Here is a 21,389-nt window from a genome sequence, read left to right as displayed (position 1 = left end):
ATTCGCTCATCTCTACTTTATAAGTTAGGGTTGTCAGACCTGTACGTATTTGGGGTGAGGTATAGTCTGAAATACATGGATACATTACGGTCATGAGATTCCAGGGTTAGGTTGGAACCAGAAAGTAAAGCAAAGCAAAAAAATGTTATGGAAAAAACTCCATTTTTTTGAACTGCATTTTTTATTGAGTTTTTCTTTCCTTATTAAATATTTAGGAAAAACACTTGTGATTTTGCAGCTGAATGAACAAGTTTTGTTTTTCACAAACAGGTTTTTGAAAATGGGGCGAGACTATAGACAATCTCATTCACTTTGCTGGAACTGTAAGGCTAAGGCCCCACAGCAATACAGCACTGCCAGGAAAATTGCGGCGCCAATGCAGCTCTGTTTTTCCTGCAGCACTTTACAGTCAGGGTCGGATTGGGGTGTCCAGGGCCCACCAGTGGAATTGTCCGCCAGGACCCTGCAGATCAGCGGTCTGAGACACAAGGGCTAAAGGTAATAACATGTCAGGAGCCATGCTGCTCACCCACCATACCATGTGCACTACCTAAACCTACTGCTACACCTTGTATGGCAAGTGAACAGCGCGGCTCCTACAAATGTTACTATTACCTGTAGCTGATCTGCAGAGGTCCTGGCTGTTGTATGATCGCATACTGATGCCAGTGTTTATGGGCCCTGCTGTGACTGCACCCCCCTGACTAGATAGATATGTCAGCAGTGAGACTACTGGTGCGGCCTATAACTAAGACGATTTCCTGCAGTGCAGTGCCGCTTTCCCTCCAGCAGGGTGCGCACTCGCCCCACACATCACACTGACTTAGCTCTGGCCTTTTGTTGAGCCACGCCCCCGCTCGCTTATTGGTTCCTTTGCTGTTGCCATGGTTATTTCTGGCCGCGGCTCCTTCTGCTGCGTCGCGTTGTCGTCATTGAAGTGCACCGGAAGTATGGGCGGTGTCCTAGGAGACAGGTGTGTGGGCTGAGGGGGCTGTGTATATGGCCGGGGGGGGGGCGCTGTAATGTCCGTACTGTGTACGAGCCGGCCATAGGAGACGTGTGTGAGCTGGCTGCCATAGCTCTGGGCTGTACAGTAACTCACCAGACTGTGCTGGAATACAAGAAACCTAATGTCTATAGCGCCGACATATACCGCAGCGCTGCACAAGTCAGAGGGGATATGGACAATATCAGACATGACAGTGTGACAAAGGGTTAATGTATCAGACGCTAGGAGTGAGGGCGCTGCTCACAAGAGCTTACAATCTATGAGGCGGTAGGGGGCACTAGAGGTCACAGGGCTTATTGGGTACAATTGAGTGAGACCCCTGCTCTAGATGGAGGGATCAGGATCTGAGGACAGAGGAAGAAGGATAGAATAGGATACATGGTTGCTTTCTTCCGGAAACAGTGCCACCCCTGTCTACAGGTTGTGCCTGTAATTGCAGCTGAAGTCTGATTGACTGGCCAGCAATGCCGAACTCCTGGATGGGTGCGTCGCTGTTGGTGATAGAAAGCAGCCGTGTTTTTGTAAGGCCAGGGCTACACAGTGATTTTGGCCATGTCATCCTGCAGTGTCACTGATGTAAGTAACTGGAGTTGCATTGTGACTGTGACTTCGTTATAAAATAGATCGAGCACTGATGGATTGGTTGTTTTTTTTTGTTTTGTTTTTTCTTGTTGTAACTAGAATTCGCTGTTGCAGCTCCGTAGGGGTCACAATGTAATTCTGTTCACTTACATTAGAGGAGTAGTCGGGTTACACTGTTATCTTTAATTGGACAATGTAAGTCACAGCTGCCGAATCCTTAAAGGGTTTGTCTGAGACTCTGACTTCCTAATTACATCATGGAAGACAGACTTGCAAATCCTCAGTGAGCGCCCTCTATTGGTGTGCATACTTGAGGCTCTGACATCCTAATTACATCATGGAAGTCAGATTTGCATATTCTTCCCATGTTCCTTTGCAGTGGAGCGCTCATGGCTTAAGACTCCACACATCTAAATGATGGTCTCTCCCTATGGAGTGACGATATCCCCTCAACCCTGCCTAAGCCTCTCACCTCTGCCAGGTCAGTCCTCTCTGTGCCAAGCTGATGAGATCCAACCAGATCGAAACAGCTGTCCTTGGCTGAGAGACTGTACTTGGTATAATCCTAACATCATTGCAAACAAAGGCCTCTGAGAAGGTCGGCATGATGTTAAAGAGAGCGCCCTCTATAGGTTGTGCTTGACTGAGACTCTGTCTTCCTAATTACATCATGGAAGATAGACTTGCACATTCTCAGTGAGCGCCCTCTATTGGTGTGCATGCTTGAGGCACTGACATCCTAATTACATCATGGAAGTCAGATTTGCATATTCTTCCCAAGTACAGTCAGCACAACCTTTCTTACACTCCACATTCTAACTAGACTGGTGATGGTCAAAGCACAGCACATGGCCCGTTATAGTAAATGGGAGCGCCGACTGTCCACCGCCCTGCCCATATCCAGCCTGGCTACACTCAGGATGAATGTGGAATATGACAAAGGTTTTATAATTGTGGGATGACCCTTTAAGACCATCAGATCACTATATAGCTTTGTCTTAAAGGGAAACTTCATAACTCCAGTAGATCACGGTTAGTCTTCCTCCTTTCTTCTTCTGTTCCTTAGCTGCTATGGACTCCTAGTATATCTTCTCTTCTCAGCATATGTGTGCCTATGTCTGTAATATATTACTGTGTATTATCCTGTATCTGTATTACTATGCTACTATAACATGCTGAAATTTCCCCAATGTGGGACTATTAAAGGATTATCTTATCTTTCACCTGTGTCAAGGGAAAGAAACACTAAAAGTCTCAGATGTGGATGGCACCAATACATAAAGTAGCACAGTAAGCCATGTTGTTTCTCCTATCATCATGGCGGCCATCATAGTCACTGTGGACTATCAGGGGCCTTTGGTGGCGGTCATGGACCCATCAGCCAGAGAGCGGTTACAATGAGCATCTCTGGAGGAGCGGACCCATACATGCACTAAGCAAACACCCCAGTGATTATAATAGGCCCGGTTTTATTCTGCATGGTGGGTGAACACTTGCTGTAATCTGGGGGGCAGCAGAGCCCTTGTTTCCCTGATAGCAGCACTGAAATACAACTGCCTTATGGTTTAGCTTACTGTTACTTTGTAACTTAAGGGTTAAGGGAGTGTTTCAGCGCCTTTCTATGTCTTCACTGTGTTTGTTTCCCTGGTGTAGATGCAGAGCTAGTCACTGACCGTTCCTTTATCCACTCCCATATTTAACATGGCAAGTACACCGGAAATGGAGTTTGATTATGATTCTGATGGGGAAATCTCAGAGGACCCGGAAAGACAAGCAATGGATTATGTGTCCCGAGTCCTCAGCACGGTCACCCTACAAGACAAAGCTAGTCGAACCCCGCACACTCTGCCGATGGAAGTTCAGGATGAGATGTTGCATGGCGGCTTAGATCTGAAGAAATCTCCAGTATCTGGGGAGGATGGAGAGGTGAAATCACTGCTGCTGCTTCTTCCCCTTGAGCTCCTCTTGCACATACTGTCCTATCTGGATGCCCGTTTTATACTCTGTGTGCTGCCATTAGTGTGCCACACACTCAGATACATTGTGTCAGAGAAGATGACCTGGAGGGTGCGGGTACAGAAGAAGATCCACGCCAAGTTTCCAATTCAAGAACGTGAGTTATACAAAAAAATGCAACAAACTCACCACTGTTCCTAATGTACAGATGTCAGCACACTCACATCTCTCCTCCTCCTAATACACAGACATTAGGATACACAGACCTCTCCTCCTAATACACAGACCTCAGGACACACAGACCTCTCCTAATACACAGACATCAGGACACACAGACCTCTCCTAATACACAGACATCAGGACACACAGACCTCTCCTAATACACAGACATCAGGACACACAGACCTCTCCTCATCCTAATACACAGCCATCAGGACACACAGACCTCTCCTAATACACAGACATCAGGACACACAGACATCTCCTAATACACAGACATCAGGACACACAGACCTCTCCTCATCCTAATACACAGACATCAGGACACACAGACCTCTCCTAATACACAGACATCAGGACACACAGACCTCTCCTCATCCTAATACACAGACATCAGGACACACAGACCTCTCCTAATACACAGACATCAGGACACACAGACCTCTCCTCATCCTAATACACAGCCATCAGGACACACAGACCTCTCCTCCTCCTAATACACAGACATCAGGACATGCAGACCTCTCCTCCTCCTAATACACAGACATCAGGACACGCAGACCTCTCCTAATACGAAGACATCAGGACACGCAGACCTCTCCTAATACACAGACCTCAGGACACACAGACCTCTCCTAATACACAGACCTCAGGACACACAGACCTCTCCTAATACACAGACCTCAGGACACACAGACCTCTCCTAATATACAGCCATCAGGACACACAGACCTCTCCTAATATACAGCCATCAGGACACACAGACCTCTCCTAATACACAGACATAAGGACACACAGACCTCTCCTCCTAATACACAGACATCAGGACACGCAGATCTCTCCTAATATACAGCCATCAGGACACGCAGATCTCTCCTAATATACAGCCATCAGGACACACAGACCTCTCCTAATACACAGACATCAGGACACGCAGACCTCTCCTAATACACAGACATCAGGACACGCAGACCTCTCCTAATACACAGACATCAGGACACGCAGACCTCTCCTAATACACAGACATCAGGACACACAGACCTCTCCTAATACACAGACATCAGGACACACAGACCTCTCCTCATCCTAATACACAGACATCAGGACACACAGACCTCTCCTCATCCTAATACACAGACATCAGGACACACAGACCTCTCCTAATACACAGACATCAGGACACACAGACCTCTCCTAATACACAGACATCAGGACACACAGACCTCTCCTCATCCTAATACACAGACATCAGGACACACAGACCTCTCCTAATACACAGACATCAGGACACACAGACCTCTCCTCATCCTAATACACAGCCATCAGGACACACAGACCTCTCCTCCTCCTAATACACAGACATCAGGACATGCAGACCTCTCCTCCTCCTAATACACAGACATCAGGACACGCAGACCTCTCCTAATACGAAGACATCAGGACACGCAGACCTCTCCTAATACACAGACCTCAGGACACACAGACCTCTCCTAATACACAGACCTCAGGACACACAGACCTCTCCTAATACACAGACCTCAGGACACACAGACCTCTCCTAATATACAGCCATCAGGACACACAGACCTCTCCTAATATACAGCCATCAGGACACACAGACCTCTCCTAATACACAGACATAAGGACACACAGACCTCTCCTCCTAATACACAGACATCAGGACACGCAGATCTCTCCTAATATACAGCCATCAGGACATGCAGATCTCTCCTAATATACAGCCATCAGGACACACAGACCTCTCCTAATACACAGACATCAGGACACGCAGACCTCTCCTAATACACAGACATCAGGACACGCAGACCTCTCCTAATACACAGACATCAGGACACGCAGACCTCTCCTAATACACAGACATCAGGACACGCAGACCTCTCCTAATACACAGACATCAGGACACACAGACCTCTCCTCATCCTAATACACAGACATCAGGACACACAGACCTCTCCTCATCCTAATACACAGACATCAGGACACACAGACCTCTCCTAATATACAGCCATCAGGACACACAGACCTCTCCTAATACACAGACCTCAGGACACACAGACTTCTCCTAATACACAGACATCAGGACACACAGACCTCTCCTCATCCTAATACACAGACTTCAGGACACACAGACCTCTCCTCATCCTAATACACAGACATCAGGACACACACACCTCTTCTCCTCCTAATACACAGACATCAGGACACACACACCTCTTCTCCTCCTAATACACAGACATCAGGACACACAGACCTTTCCTCCTCCTAATACACAGACATCAGGACACACAGACCTCTCCTCCTCCTAATACACAGACATCAGGACACACAGACCTCTCCTCCTCCTAATACACAGACATCAGGACACACAGACCTCTCCTCCTCCTAATACACAGACATCAGGACACACAGACCTCTCCTCCTCCTAATACACAGACATCAGGACACAGACCTCTCCTCCTCCTAATACACAGACATCAGGACACACAGACCTCTCCTAATACACAGACCTCAGGACACACAGACCTCTCCTAATACACAGACCTCAGGACACACAGACCTCTCCTAATACACAGACCTCAGGACACACAGACCTCTCCTAATACACAGACATCAGGACACACAGACCTCTCCTAATACACAGACATCAGGACACACAGACCTCTCCTAATACACAGACATCAGGACACACAGACCTCTCCTAATACACAGACCTCAGGACACACAGACCTCTCCTAATACACAGACCTCAGGACACACAGACCTCTCCTAATACACAGACCTCAGGACACACAGACCTCTCCTAATACACAGACATCAGGACACACAGACCTCTCCTCATCCTAATACACAGACATCAGGACACACAGACCTCTCCTAATACACAGACATCAGGACACACAGACCTCTCCTCATCCTAATACACAGACATCAGGACACACAGACCTCTCCTCATCCTAATACACAGACATCAGGACATATGTTTGGTCTCACTCTTTTGTATTTTTTTATCTTTTTCGTAGAAAAAGACTTTGATTGGCCGTCTGCCTGTATACAGTTGGAGGAGCATACCTCTCATTGGTCGGATAATGGGAATAGAGAACATTACTCGCTGGCTGATGGACATTACGCCTCTGTAGACGCCGTTCTCCTGTTACAGGTACCCATCAGGAATGAACAAGAGGACAGATTTATCTTATTTTTACTAATGGTGCACAGAATACATTTTTTCAACTTGGATCCGTCATATCGCAAGCTATATATGTTTTTTTGAGTCCTTGTTCGTATAGAAATACACACCTATTTTTCTTCTGTTCAGAGAGCAATGTCCCGTATACATGATAGACAGCCGTCTAATAACAAAAAAAAAATATATATATTTTTTTTTTCTTCCTAAACATTAACTAACAGTAGGCCTGTGTCTCATTGGTCTATCCAAGTCATGTGGTCAGTAGACACCATTGTAAAAAAAACCCCCATAAGGTATAGGCATTCCTGTGATTGGTTGCATTCCACCCAATATTTACAATAGATAAAAGTAGGCCCCTTTGCGATTGGACACATTGTAACACGTGACTTTTTGATAGCAAAATAGCGGGTAATTCTCCATAGGAACACCTATATGTAGTAGGCAATCCAGTGATTGGCTATTTCAACCCTACAGACACCATGGACAAGGGCAGGCTACTTTATGATTGGCTGCATAACACCATGTGACCTCCTGTAAAATATCTCAGCAGCCTTCTTCAATAAAACCTATAGGAAATAGACAGCCCCGTAATTCGCTATAGTTATCTCTATACATATTATGAAGAAAAGTAGGCTACTCAGTGATTGGTTACACAATAAACACCTGACCCATCTTAGTACTGAATGAAATAAGTTCCCATTCAGGTCCGACAGATACGTTTAGTATCCTTTGTTTCAGAAGGAGTATCTATTTTATGTCACTCAAACCATGAATAAGTGTATTTCACCCAATCTCTACTATGGATAAAAGTAGGCCACTATGTGATTGGACATATTGTAACACGTGACCTTCTGACAGCAAAATAGCGGGTATTCTCTATAGAAGCACCCATATGTAGTAGGCAATCTTTTGATTGGTTATTTCAATCCCACATACACTATGGATAAAGGTAGGCTACTTTATGATTGGCCGCATAACATCATGTGATTTCCTGCAAAACAACTTAGCAGCCTTCTATTATAAAACCCATAGGAAATAGGCAACTTTGTGATTGGCTACAGACATCCCTATACATATTATGGAGAAAAGTAGGCTACTCCGTGATTGGCTACACAACAAACACGTGACCTATCTCAGTATTGGATTGAATAAGTTCTCCTTCAGGTCCGATAGATATGTTTAGTATTCTTAGTCACAGTAGGAGTATCTTTCCCACGTCACTCAAATAGTAGGCAGTCTTTTCATTGGCTGTCAGGACCTTTATACATCACAGTGGGATGTACAGGCTCATATACAGTATGATCGGTCACACAGATATACCTTGTAAAGACCACTTGTCTTCCATCAGGTCCGCTGTAGATATGTAATAGAGGCGGAGCCTATAATGGCCCGTCTCTTCTGATTGGTCCAAAATTTTAAAAGCATACCATCATCTCCACGTACTAATTCTCTATTGGATATAAGTTCATTTCACAAATTAATCATTATACACTTACAAAAAACAATTTATTCAACATGTATTTATTATATCAACACAATCTTAGATATTCTTGGTGTGAACACAGCTAGCCATGGCTTAACACAATGTTTCTTTATTTTCTTCATTATCTTCTCAAAAGAATAATTTTTGATCATTTATCATTATTCCATATTCTCTACAATTGTTTTCCTTTTGATGGTAAACTTGATGATGTAAAACGATTGGACTTCTGTTCCGGGATAGCGCTGTCTCTCCACTTGTATACATGGTACGTGTTCACACTGACCGATGATTGTCTCTTGTGACATTTGTAATTTAGAAAAAGAAAGAAAAGGATAAACAAAGAGGAAAGAAATTGTTATTATATACTTTACCTCTGTTTATTTACCATTTACCTCACTTGGAATGGTGACCACTTCCGCTGTGATGCAGTAGGGAGGTACTTCCTTGTTTTTAACCCTTTGTACATATGCATATGTTTGTTCTTTTAGTATATAAGTTCACATCGAGAGGTTACCAATATGCCATGATTAAGGTGCTACGGCACTGAAACGCATTGGCGTTAGACAGTACCACCTCTGCACATGGACTGTATCACTCTAAGATGTCCGAATTTTTAATGTGAATAATAAAAGCGAAGTTTTAATCTACTACTTTCTACAAGAGTTCTGGGTGCTGGGTCCTCTGTTTCCTTTTCCACTACAGGTATGGTATGTACATCTAGACCTTCACTAGTGACCTGCTCTCAGTATCTTTAGCAGAACAGACACTTAATGACTGACCTGGTCCTGCCCTTACTAATGTCTCCCCTATCCTAATACGGCCGCTTCTTTAAGACGCCTGTTCACATAAGTAACATTTCTTGGTGTACATTGGCTGCATTCTGTGGTGTTTTTCCTTACACAGGGTGGATCTTTGTGTGTGACTGGTTCACGGGACAGAAATGTCTGCCTGTGGGATCTAAGAAACCTGGGCAGGGACCAAGAGAAGGCCACAGTGAAGCCTTTGGGAACGGACAAAACCGGAACCCACAAGGTATTGCTGCTGTATTATAGCTCTGTTACTGTATATGGTGCTCAGAGATTAGTAGTAGGTGTTAATACAGGGAATGGTTGTGCAGAATTAGACATGGCCGCTTTCCTACAGAGACAGCGCCCAACTGTCCATTGCAGTGAATGGGGCTAAGCTGCAATACCATACGCAACGTTTAAGCAAGTGTGGCAGCTAAAGGTGGTGATAGTGGGGTAGGACCCATGTGCCCCTGTGGTTATGACTTTATAACTGACTGTATTTTCAGCTTCTGATGTGTTTCTCATAGGGCTGGGCCTGGACACTTGCTGCCTGTGAGAATCGTGTGTGCTCGGGGTCTTGGGACAGCACCATCAAGATCTGGGATATTGGGGCTGAAGGTCAGATGGTTCAGGACATCAGGTAAGGGGTTTTGCGGTATCATTTGTCTTGTGTATTAGGCTTGTGAGAACAATACTTACGAGCCACTGGCAGGGAGGGTCTAGGTGAGGTGAGCCTGCGTCAATGAAATGGTTCTTGGAGAATTTGTTGAGAAGCCTGAACCTTGCATTCCCGCACCAAGAGAACACCTGAGGGGATAGGCCAAGGGGAAAGACTGGATTATTAAGTAGCGGGAGTAGCAGTGAGATCAGCTCTTGGAACCTAAAACTAAAGCCTGTCCTCTGCCACAATTGCAGCATCTATTTGGTTACTTTAGTGGTTGGTAGGATTGGGTGATGGGTCAATAGGGGGGTCCATAGGAGAGCCTGTAGTGACCAAGGACGAAGATGAAGCAGGGCGCTCACAGCCTGCCAGGTTTCCGTTTTCTGCCATTAGAAAACGGAAACCTGGAGAGCGGAGATTGGGCGCAGGTATAAACCCGCCCTTAGCAGGGTACTAGTGTGTATTGCTGCTCCTGGAGTTATGTCAGCTAGCTTGGTGCAGTGCACTTTATGATCCTTTATCTATTTTCTACCAATATATTATTGCACTGGGATGTTTTTGCACATTCATGCGATGCACTTTGACCTTTTGCTTATTTGCTTCATTTAATGATTGTATTTGTGTTTTTGCACAGTAATCTGTATTGTAGCACCCGATCAATGGCTCAATCCCTATATATCCCTATATATATCCCCAATGGTCCCAGAGAAATCCAATGCTAGAATGTGTGTGCACGTGTAACTAAACGGCCATCTAGACCTGATCTTATATTAATAATACCCCACCGGGTTGATTTGGATACATTTTGATGGGGTTTATGAATACTGAGGTATAATAACCATCTACCTGTATGCCTTATCTAGCTCTAATCCTGTTTGTTTTCTAAAATTCACTGACACTAATGCTGTAGTGAATTTACCCAGCTATAAACCCTGGAATCCTAGTAGGACTACAGGGGATACTGTTGCAGATTGTGTTTTGGGGGTCAGTGATTTTTATGTCGCCTACTTGTGCACAATTTTAAGAAGGGTGATTGAGCTATCTTTTCAACTTAATAAAGTTTAGGTTTTTAACATCTATCCTCTTTGGTGGTTTTGGGACTTTGCACTGCTATTTTTTCTATTTATCCTTGTAGGTAATCTATTAGTGGATTGCTACCTATAGCCTCAGTGAGCACTTGTGCTGTCTGTGAGAGCAGCGAGGCTGCTGCTGGTTCCTCTCTGCTCTCACACACTGAACGTGCTCAGACATCGCTCTGCTCTCACACAGAGCGTGCTCAGACATCTCTCTGCTCTCACACACTGAGCGTGCTCAGACATCTCTCTGCTCTCACACACTGAGCGTGCTCAGACATCTCTCTGCTCTCACACACTGAGCGTGCTCAGACATCGCTCTGCTCTCACACACTGAGCGTGCTCAGACATCGCTCTGCTCTCACACACTGAGCGTGCTCAGACATCGCTCTGCTCTCACACACTGAGCGTGCTCAGACATCTCTCTGCTCTCACACACTGAGCGTGCTCAGACATCTCTCTGCTCTCACACACTGAGCGTGCTCAGACATCTCTCTGCTCTCACACACTGAGCGTGCTCAGACATCTCTCTGCTCTCACACACTGAGCGTGCTCAGACATCTCTCTGCTCTCACACACTGAGCGTGCTCAGTGAGGCTTCCGGTGCTCGCTGGAGGCTAACTAGCATATAAATAAAAGCAGGCTGATGCAAAAACAACTGAGGGGGTTAACGTACAAAAGGTAGGAGTCAATTAAGTTTTCTAAAGGCTATGCAAGTATATGATTAGTTAAAAATGAGTTTTCCCAATGATAGAGCCTCTTTAAGAAGGTAGGTGTGTGTGTGTGTGGGGGGGGGGGGGGGGGGGGCGGGGGAATCTTAGAGACCTTGAAAGCTCTCCACTGTGTTATTTAGTGGCAGTCAGGAACTCCATGCCATGGACATCCTTCATGCAGGAAATCAAATCACTGCCCATTGGAGGAACCGCCATCTTCCAGTGCTTAGCAGTGAGTGTCTCGGCAGCAGTGCATAAATAAATACACCAGTGTCTAGGGGGCAAGTCCAAGAGCTCAGGGGCACCCCCTGTAAGAAGGAATCAGTCAGCTGGCCCAGTGCTGGGATTAGGTGTAAAATGAATCCCTTTAAGGTTACTGCCCCAGGAATAATCTATTGGACATTCACAAGTACAGAATCGGATTGATGTCACCCTTCTCTACCTGCAGGGGGCGAGCTGCAATCCTCTGCCTGGCCTATCTGCCGGACATCTTGCTAGCAGGATCCTATGACAAGAGAGTGAGTGCGTATGACCCGAGAGGTGAGACCAGCGCTGGTGACTTGTCTGTATGACTTGCTATATGTAACTACACACAGCATGTATATAGTATATACCCGTAGTCTATCACTTGCAGTACTACTTCCCACCACTATCATTTAAAAGTTCTTTTACGTAGGCAGCAGTACAATAGTAATAGTAACACGTTTTATTTCTATAGCGCTAACATATTCTGTAGCGCTGTACAATTTGTAGGGTTCAAGTACAGACAAAAACAATACATTACATAGATATAGTCACTTCACACAATGGGACTGAGGGCCCTGCTCACAAGAGCTTACAATCTATGAGGTAGCGGGGGTGACACAAGAGGTAGCAGGGGCAGCACCGGAGGTAGTATTACTTATACAATAGCGCCTCCCAGTGAAGACCCCTGCCATTGCACGTCCTAGCCTAACACAGAGATGACTCTTACTAATTCTATTCTCAGCTGCTTCACCATTGATAAAATCCCGCAAAATACATTCCAGTCCAGTGTTGTCTATCGTGGCTGACGACCGTCACATCGTATCTGGAAGCGAGGACAGAACCTTGGTTGTGTTTGACCGCAGGGTTAATGCCGTCTTACAGAGGATACAGGTAGGATCGATGTTATATGTATAAAGTACATGTATACCCCTCCCCCATTCCCATGTGCCCTCCCTGCTCAATAGGATATAAGTCCAGTTGTGCGGCACCTGATGGTCTAGAACCGTGGATGGCGCCAGATGATGATCATCCTGGATTACTACCATTACAATTCTCTCTCCTTGATATCCTGTATATGGCCGCCTGTTGTGCCTCTATAATGATTTCCATGCCCTTCTGCCTAAATGAGTGTGGGCAGGGGCCCAGTCACCAGTGTCGGTGATCTTGCTGGATTTACACTAGCTAGACAGGGGTTAATTATTTCTGTTTTCGCTCTTTCAGCTGGACAACTACCTCTTCTGCATGTCCTATCAGTCTCCACAGCTGTGGGCAGGGGACAACCATGGCCTGGTCCACATGTATGGGAGCCACGGAGGAACATTCCAGCACCTGCGGGTACTGGAAATTGCCGTTTGCTATCGGTACATTTTGGATGCAGTTGATAGCACCATCTGTATGTGTAGATCCAGCCCTATAATAATGTGCTAACAATACCGGGGTGTACACGAGGGTCAGTTTATTACCGTATGGTTCACAGGGATATCTGGCTGTGTGAAGGATCAATCACTTTCAGGCCTCTGGGGCTGTGGGCACGAGTCAAAACCAGTTAACTCAGTGGCTGCTGGAATAGATGGGTAGAAGTGTCAGCTTCTCTATGTATTGGGGAGGGGGTCTGACATATGAGAATAAAGAGGATGTGGATATATCGTACTGCACAAACCTTTCCAGCTGGAAATACTAATAGGATTACTTTACATGGCTGAACTGGAATTTGTGTTGTCTTCTCCATTCGCGTCTAAAGCTACAATAAGACTTTTACTGAGTTCAGTTTGCCCCCCTCGCCAAGGGGTGAATTAATGGCAAAGTTACTGTTCGGTTTTGCCCATGTGTGTCTATGGCCAGTCAGGTACATGTGATCTACTGACCACCGCGACTAATGTCCTAATACCTGTATGCTGGGGGTGGGGTGTTATGTGGTGTAGCGCTGGCTCACTGTGTCCGTATATGTATAGTATTTAGTGGGATGATGAGATCTTATGCTGTGTTCTTTTCACATCTTGCCCTCTTACATCCCCTCTTGTATGATCCCGCCATCCGCTCAGACGTTTGATGTAGGACACGAGTCCCAAATCACTGGTATCTGGCATTCAGCAGGAATTCTCTACACAACGTCCACAGATAAAACTATGAAGGTGGGTTGCGGTGCGTCCTGTATCACGCGGTGCGTCCTGTATCACGCGGTGCGTCCTGTATCACGCGGTGCGTCCTGTATCACGCGGTGCGTCCTGTATCACGCGGTGCGTCCTGTATCACGCGGTGCGTCCTGTATCACGCGGTGCGTCCTGTATCACGCGGTGCGTCCTGTATCACGCGGTGCGTCCTGTATCACGCGGTGCGTCCTGTATCACGCGGTGCGTCCTGTATCACGCGGTGCGTCCTGTATCACGCGGTGCGTCCTGTATCACGCGGTGCGTCCTGTATCACGCGGTGCGTCCTGTATCACGCGGTGCGTCCTGTATCACGCGGTGCGTCCTGTATCACGCGGTGCGTCCTGTATCACGCGGTGCGTCCTGTATCACGCGGTGCGTCCTGTATCACGCGGTGCGTCCTGTATCACGCGGTGCGTCCTGTATCACGCGGTGCGTCCTGTATCACGCGGTGCGTCCTGTATCACGCGGTGCGTCCTGTATCACGCGGTGCGTCCTGTATCACGCGGTGCGTCCTGTATCACGCGGTGCGTCCTGTATCACGCGGTGCGTCCTGTATCACGCGGTGCGTCCTGTATCACGCGGTGCGTCCTGTATCACGCGGTGCGTCCTGTATCACGCGGTGCGTCCTGTATCACGCGGTGCGTCCTGTATCACGCGGTGCGTCCTGTATCACGCGGTGCGTCCTGTATCACGCGGTGCGTCCTGTATCACGCGGTGCGTCCTGTATCACGCGGTGCGTCCTGTATCACGCGGTGCGTCCTGTATCACGCGGTGCGTCCTGTATCACGCGGTGCGTCCTGTATCACGCGGTGCGTCCTGTATCACGCGGTGCGTCCTGTATCACGCGGTGCGTCCTGTATCACGCGGTGCGTCCTGTATCACGCGGTGCGTCCTGTATCACGCGGTGCGTCCTGTATCACGCGGTGCGTCCTGTATCACGCGGTGCGTCCTGTATCACGCGGTGCGTCCTGTATCACGCGGTGCGTCCTGTATCACGCGGTGCGTCCTGTATCACGCGGTGCGTCCTGTATCACGCGGTGCGTCCTGTATCACGCGGTGCGTCCTGTATCACGCGGTGCGTCCTGTATCACGCGGTGCGTCCTGTATCACGCGGTGCGTCCTGTATCACGCGGTGCGTCCTGTATCACGCGGTGCGTCCTGTATCACGCGGTGCGTCCTGTATCACGCGGTGCGTCCTGTATCACGCGGTGCGTCCTGTATCACGCGGTGCGTCCTGTATCACGCGGTGCGTCCTGTATCACGCGGTGCGTCCTGTATCACGCGGTGCGTCCTGTATCACGCGGTGCGTCCTGTATCACGCGGTGCGTCCTGTATCACGCGGTGCGTCCTGTATCACGCGGTGCGTCCTCACAGGCTGATGGATCCTGATGCAGCTTTGTCTTTCCAGGTTCACATTCCTACTGATCCACCTACGACGATCACCTCACAGAGCCACAACTGTGTAGTCAATGGGGTAAGAATATTGTAATGTGAGGGTGGTTGGGGGGAGACTAGGAATTTGTGGTCATGTTTGGTCATCCCTGAATCATGGTAAAATTGCAGCATTACTAGAACTGGTGCAGGACCTTAAAGGCGTGTTTCCATCTCATGTCAGTAGGAGAGGTCATCACTTTATGATCTGTGGGGTCCTCACTAATTCTGGGAAGGAAGGGGCTGCGGTGTTCTGTCCTGGCTGTGCAGAGAAATGAAGATGGCTCAGTTTCCTTAATTTGGGTCTGTGCTTCAGTTTCCTGCACAACCAGTGGACAGGGGCGCCGATGTGCATAGACAAAATGGTGAATTGAATGCAGTTCTGCAAAACTGTCATGATCCGGAGGGAATCCCGGAGATTGGGCAGTCACAAGGGATGAGAGGGGAGTAACCCTTTATTGCGTTCAAGACTTGTTTGCAGGTCTTATAAGTTTCCTACATAGTGAAATATTGAGCTCCGGTTTGCCTTATGGCAGTGCTGCAATTTTTTCTGAACTTCGAGGTGAAGCGAGCAGCGCTGCAATTCTCAGCACAATGGCGCTCCCACCTACCCCTGTGCACACTGTGAATGAGCCGCAGCAGTAGGGCTATGTTCACATCTGCAGATACTGTCATGTTTGATAACCTGCACCATATTCTTCCTGTCAAATCAGTGAAACCTTATAAGTCATGTGGGTTGTAGTTCAGATGTGATCAGAGACATAACTAATGCTTCTGCTCCTTCCCAGTAGTCAGTCTGCCTTTCCTTGGTTTGATGTCGCCATCTTCCCAGTGACATCCTTTCCTTTCCCACCAGCCGCTCTTCACATCTGTTTCTCTTTCCTACCAGGTGAGTGTGGCGGGGCGCACGGTGGCTGCAGCCTCTGGTGGACAGACGCTGGAGATCTGGAGATTTCCGGAATAACCTCCTCAGCATCAGCAAGCACATCAGATACACTGAAGCCTACAAGGTGACGCCATTACAGTGTGCCGGGGTCGCCTCAGCTGCTCCTTCCATGTTTTTTTCACCCACTTGGGTGGTCGTGAGTGTTCAGGTACGATGCGTGATCTTCCAGCAGCATCGTCTGTGTATTGGGTGCTATCCTCAGGTTTTTAATCACTGTTTTACACACCTGAAAATAAAAAACCATCCATGGAATTCCATATCATTGTCGGCAGTTTTTGGGATGTCCTCCATAGCCCCGGTACTCTCGCCTTTCTACATCTCTACATTTGCTCTACACTTCCTATGTATCTGAATTTCTTCTCCATTCACATGTAAAGCTATCTAATTCTTCTACTTACCTGAGAGCAATGCATTGTGGGAGTTACACGGCGACACTTCAGGTATTGGGTGATGTGTGTGGCAGAAAATATGGATGAATTGTGATCTGTTTCCACTGACAACCAGCAGGATATTAAATGCAGCTTTGGGTGTAAATGGAGAACAAGATAATCCCATACAAAGATCTAATCTTTATTGGTATTAAATAGGCGTGATAGCGCTACTGATGACATCATTAGCGGACATGTGGAGCGCCATAGCACACGCCGACACTGGAGCACATGGAGGGGCAGAACACACTACCCCCTGCGCCAACCTGCAGGGCCAACAGATGAGCGGCCATTGATGGAATGGGGCAGGATTTCAGTATCCGCTTAGAGGAGCATGTTCACCAGTTAGGTCAGGCAGGAATGCGGCTCTACTACTATGGAGGCTAGTATGATCTTAGGTGCTCCAGCCACTAGACTAGAGGAGCCGCGTTCTTCAAGCCAAACCAGTCCCATTAGGTAATAGGTCCCCGTGGCGAAACATGAACTACACTCAGGCCATGTGACCGATCATTGTGACATTACTTGGCCTGAAAAGCAGAACCCCCATGGATCCTCAATAACCTAGCCAAAGGTTAAAGGGGTGATCCACTTTCTACGACTGATGGCTTAGGACGGATGTTATGACATTAGAAGGACATCTTAGGGGTGTGGCAGCCATGGATCGTACTCCCCCCCCCCCCCCCCCCTTTTTTTTTTTTTTTTTTTTTTTTTTGGGTACACCCCCACACACGACCAGTTGTATTGAGATCAGGAGAATTTGGAGATGAGCACCATTGCCGTGGGGGTGGGGGGTAATTGTTCTGTGTAATATTAATGGGGTTGTGCTGTTAAGGACACTTATACTCTATCCACAGAACAGGGAAGAAGTGTCCAATCTATAGGGGTCCAACTGGATCAGAAGAAACTCTGCACCAGAACTTCCCGTAAAGCCGCCAAGTGAATGGAGCACACTGGTGCTGCATTACAAGGAGGCTTTAGGGGGATTTCGGTCCCCCACTCTTATCCTTGCCCATCACACTGCCTCCACCATCTTCTCATAGTGCCATCTCCTCAGCAGGTAGGTGACGTGCACACCCGGTCATCTACATGATATAACACATGATTCATAAGACCATGAGCCTTTATTCCACTCGTGTGCCCACTGCAGGCACTTTTGATGGTGGGCTGGGGTCCGCATAGGCCCAATGACTGGTCTGGAGGTAAGTTGTGATGTCCTGTGTGTACTGACACCTTTCTATCGTTTCCAGTGGGGATGTTTCCTGCAATTTGTGCTTCAGTCTCTTCTATGGGGTTGGATCAGAAGCAAGTCCTGGCTGCCATGACCCTGCCGCTGTTTGTCACTTCACTTGTCAGTGGTTCATGTTCAGGACTGTCAGTGTAAGTGATGACACGTATGATGGGATCTTGTAGGTTTCAGGCTTAGAGATTAGGGACAGTACGGGTTTTAGTAACTACAGTGCAGTGGCTGGCATATGGGAGGTTGGGTGGGTACAATGTGGCATCTTCTACATGTCTTATATGTGGTATGTCTTCAGTTATTATCTGAGGGGTTGGTCAAGCAGTAGGGAGGGTGCTTAGTGTGTGCACGCCTCAGGTTATACTGAGCAATCCCAGCCTGAGGGTGGAGGGTGACAAGTGGGTGGAATAGGGTTAATTTCAGAACTATTTGTCCCACATCACTTGTCACTGATCAGACTTTACAGCTTGGAGTAAGACAGTGGACGACTGCTACACTGGTGGGGATAATAGATGAGGTATAGCGGGCGCCTGCTACACTGGAGAAGGTCTGTACCCGGGTGAGGATGATAGATAATGTATAGCAGGCACCTGCTACACTGGCGAAGGTCTGTACCTGGGTGATGATGATGTATAGCGGGCGCCTGCTACACTGGTGGGGATAATAGATGAGGTATAGCGGGCGCCTGCTACACTGGTGGGGATAATAGATGAGGTATAGCGGGCGCCTGCTACACTGGAGAAGGTCTGTACCCGGGTGAGGATGATAGATGATGTATAGCGGGCACCTGCTACACTGGTGGGGATGATAGATAATGTATAGCAGGCGCCTGCTACACTGGTGGGGATAATAGATGAGGTATAGCGGGCGCCTGCTACACTGGTGGGGATAATAGATAATGTATAGCGGGCGCCTGCTACACTGGAGAAGGTCTGTACCCGGGTGAGGATGATAATGTATAGTGGGCACCTGCTACACTGGCGAAGGTCTGTACCTGGGTGATGATGATGTATAGCGGGCACCTGCTACACTGGAGAAGGTCTGTACCCGGGTGGGGATGGAGGGGGGGTTAAAATAGGGCGTCAAAAGGGCAAATATTGGGGTATATGGCTCAAGTGAGGGCTCCTACCACTTGCTGAAATTCATGAGCGAGTCTGAGCAGGTTAATAGCAGTCAGGTAGTCCTCTTGGTCAATAAGTGACACTAAGACGCCTATTACCCCATCGTTTGCGTGCACCACTGGCAATCTTTAGGCAGAAGGAGAGGGCCAATACATACTACCAAACGTCCTGAATCTAATTGTGGCACCGTGCCAAGATGTACGGTAAGTGGCGCTATTTTCACTTAAGGAGATCAGTGACAACTATAGTTTCCATCTTTCTGAGGTATATGTGGCCCTCCACTGATTTCTGAGGCAAACTACAACCCCTAGCATGGTCTGACTGGTGCGGGTCTTCATGGCAGGGTCAGACACTGCTCTGCAGATACTTGTCCTGACATCCGCAATGTGGGGCTGCTACATGAGAAGGAAGAAGACTCCAAGGACAGCTCTGCCTGGGGGTCCAATCTAGGGTCTCGCTTCTCTGGTTATAGGGTCTGTTTAATGGGTCTATTGTGTAAGCTGTATGCAGGGCATAACTATCAACCCATCTCTAACCTCCCCTTCATCTCCAAAATCTTGGAGCGCTTGGTCTATTCTCGATTAATCCGCCATCTCTGCTGACTCTCTTCTTAACCTCTTATACGCTGCTCTCCACTGAAACAGCTCGCAAAATTCTCCAATGATCTCCTGATGACTAAATCTAATGGTGGAACAGACAAAATCGGCAGCGATGCAAATAAATTCCCGTTGGTGTCTTTATTCCGAGATGTGCGGTGTTTGGATCTCTCACACTGGAACCTTTGAAGTTACATGAGCCACATAGGAGCCCTGGCCCTGCTGGAAGGATCCTGTTTGTATATTCGCTAACATGAGCCGCGTTGTCAAACTTCGTTACCTATTGTGGTTTCTAATGGCTTTGTCGTCTGTCCTGTTTTTTGCACTTGTCTAACTGGAGAATTTGACATTGTGGTTGCGCTTACACCTATGGGCTATTGGATCGGTGTGGTGCAGTAGTGCACCATATAGTGGGATATTTGGGTGATATTTTTACGTTTTTTGTTTTTTTTCTTTAGATAAAGGTTATATTTTAATCTGCGATTTATTAATTTTCTGATTTACCATTCCTGAGTACAGAATGAGGCATCCATCAAGTTCCTGACTGTGTATACTAGCACCGCTTTCTCATCACTAAATAGGCCATGGAGTAACCTCAGCAGGTAACCGGCCCTATTTACTTACATATCCCCACTCTTGCTCACTGAAGCCTGGGAAGTGGAGACGGCTCTGAGCAGGGATGCGGGGATGGGCGAGGCCGCGGACTCATGAACCCCATAAATGTTGCTATCATTATACTCTGGGGTCTCTTCAGACCTCCCGAGTTCAGGGAACATAAAAAACATTGTTACTTTACCTTTCCTGCGCTCTGGCAGGCTGTGGGCTGGTTTGGTGACGTCACATGGGCCAGGCCAGCATCATTATGTGTTGTGACACAGGCCTGGCTCACTTGACGTCTGGTTCAACATTGAAGATGGCCAAAAGTAGCGGGGAGTGCGCTGGAGCTCAGGAGAGGTAAGTAACATTGTTTATTTATGTTTGTATCCTCCCCTGGGTCTCTGATCATTATACTCTGGCGTCTGAAAAGACCCAAAGTATAATAATTATTATTCATGGGTGGTCCACTATGGGGCATAATACTGTGTGCAGGGGCCACTATGGGGCATAATACCGTGCGCAGGGGCCACTAAGGGACATAATACTGTGTGCAGGGGCCACTATGGGGGATAATACTGTGTGCAGGGGCCACTATGGGACATAATACTGAGTGCAGGAGCCACTATGGGGGATAATACTGTGTGCAGGGGCCACTATGGGGCATAATACTGTGTGCAGAGGCCACTATGGGACATAATACTGTGTGCAGGGGCCACTATGGGACATAATACTGTGTGCAGGGCCACTATGGGGCATAATACCGTGCGCAGGGGCCACTAAGGGACATAATACCGTGCGCAGGGGCCACTAAGGGACATAATACTGTGTGCAGGGGCCACTATGGGACAGAATACCGTGTGCAGGGGCCACTATGGGACAGAATACTGTGTGCAGGGGCCACTATGGGGCATAATACTGAGTGCAGGAGCCACTATGGGGGATAAT

General features: G+C 47.6%; 1 protein-coding gene and 1 long non-coding RNA gene across 3 annotated transcripts; one reads left to right on the top strand and one right to left on the bottom strand.

Moving 5' to 3' along the window:
• The first annotated feature begins 930 nt into the window (after nt 1–930).
• On the top strand, nt 931–16,705 carry FBXW9 (F-box and WD repeat domain containing 9). Of its 2 annotated transcripts, XM_075276054.1 has the most exons (11): nt 931–973; nt 3,245–3,704; nt 6,808–6,944; nt 9,361–9,489; nt 9,773–9,885; nt 12,141–12,232; nt 12,681–12,829; nt 13,160–13,273; nt 13,981–14,070; nt 15,497–15,562; nt 16,409–16,705. In XM_075276054.1, the coding sequence occupies exons 2-11, from the start codon at nt 3,293–3,295 to the stop codon at nt 16,481–16,483; spliced, it is 1,377 nt and encodes a 458-aa protein (XP_075132155.1). In that variant the 5' UTR covers nt 931–973; nt 3,245–3,292; the 3' UTR covers nt 16,484–16,705. The 2 variants fall into 2 exon arrangements, 1 of the variants encoding a protein (XP_075132155.1); XR_012716148.1 differs by lacking the exon at nt 16,409–16,705 and having other exon boundaries at nt 13,160–13,299; nt 15,497–15,544.
• On the bottom strand, nt 4,691–6,522 carry LOC142204736 (uncharacterized). The gene is made up of 3 exons (XR_012716147.1): nt 6,379–6,522; nt 5,663–5,781; nt 4,691–5,034 (listed from the first exon to the last, which is right to left on the bottom strand). It is a non-coding gene; the product is annotated as an uncharacterized LOC142204736 (long non-coding RNA).
• Nucleotides 16,706–21,389: the final 4,684 nt, after the last annotated feature.

Source organism: Leptodactylus fuscus, chromosome 5, assembly GCF_031893055.1.
Source record: "Leptodactylus fuscus isolate aLepFus1 chromosome 5, aLepFus1.hap2, whole genome shotgun sequence".
In the NCBI taxonomy this organism is placed as follows: domain Eukaryota; kingdom Metazoa; phylum Chordata; class Amphibia; order Anura; family Leptodactylidae; genus Leptodactylus; species Leptodactylus fuscus.
Note: the sequence above shows the minus strand (reverse complement) of the source record. Positions and strands in the feature narration are given on the sequence as shown.

Coding starts and splice junctions, on each gene's coding strand:
- FBXW9 (XM_075276054.1), top strand. CDS start 3,293: ATGGCAAGTACACCGGAAATGGAGTTTGATTATGATTCTGATGGGGAA. Junction 3,705..6,807: donor CAAGTTTCCAATTCAAGAAC/GTGAGTTATACA, acceptor TCTTTTTCGTAG/AAAAAGACTTTGATTGGCCG. Junction 9,490..9,772: donor ACAAAACCGGAACCCACAAG/GTATTGCTGCTG, acceptor TGTTTCTCATAG/GGCTGGGCCTGGACACTTGC.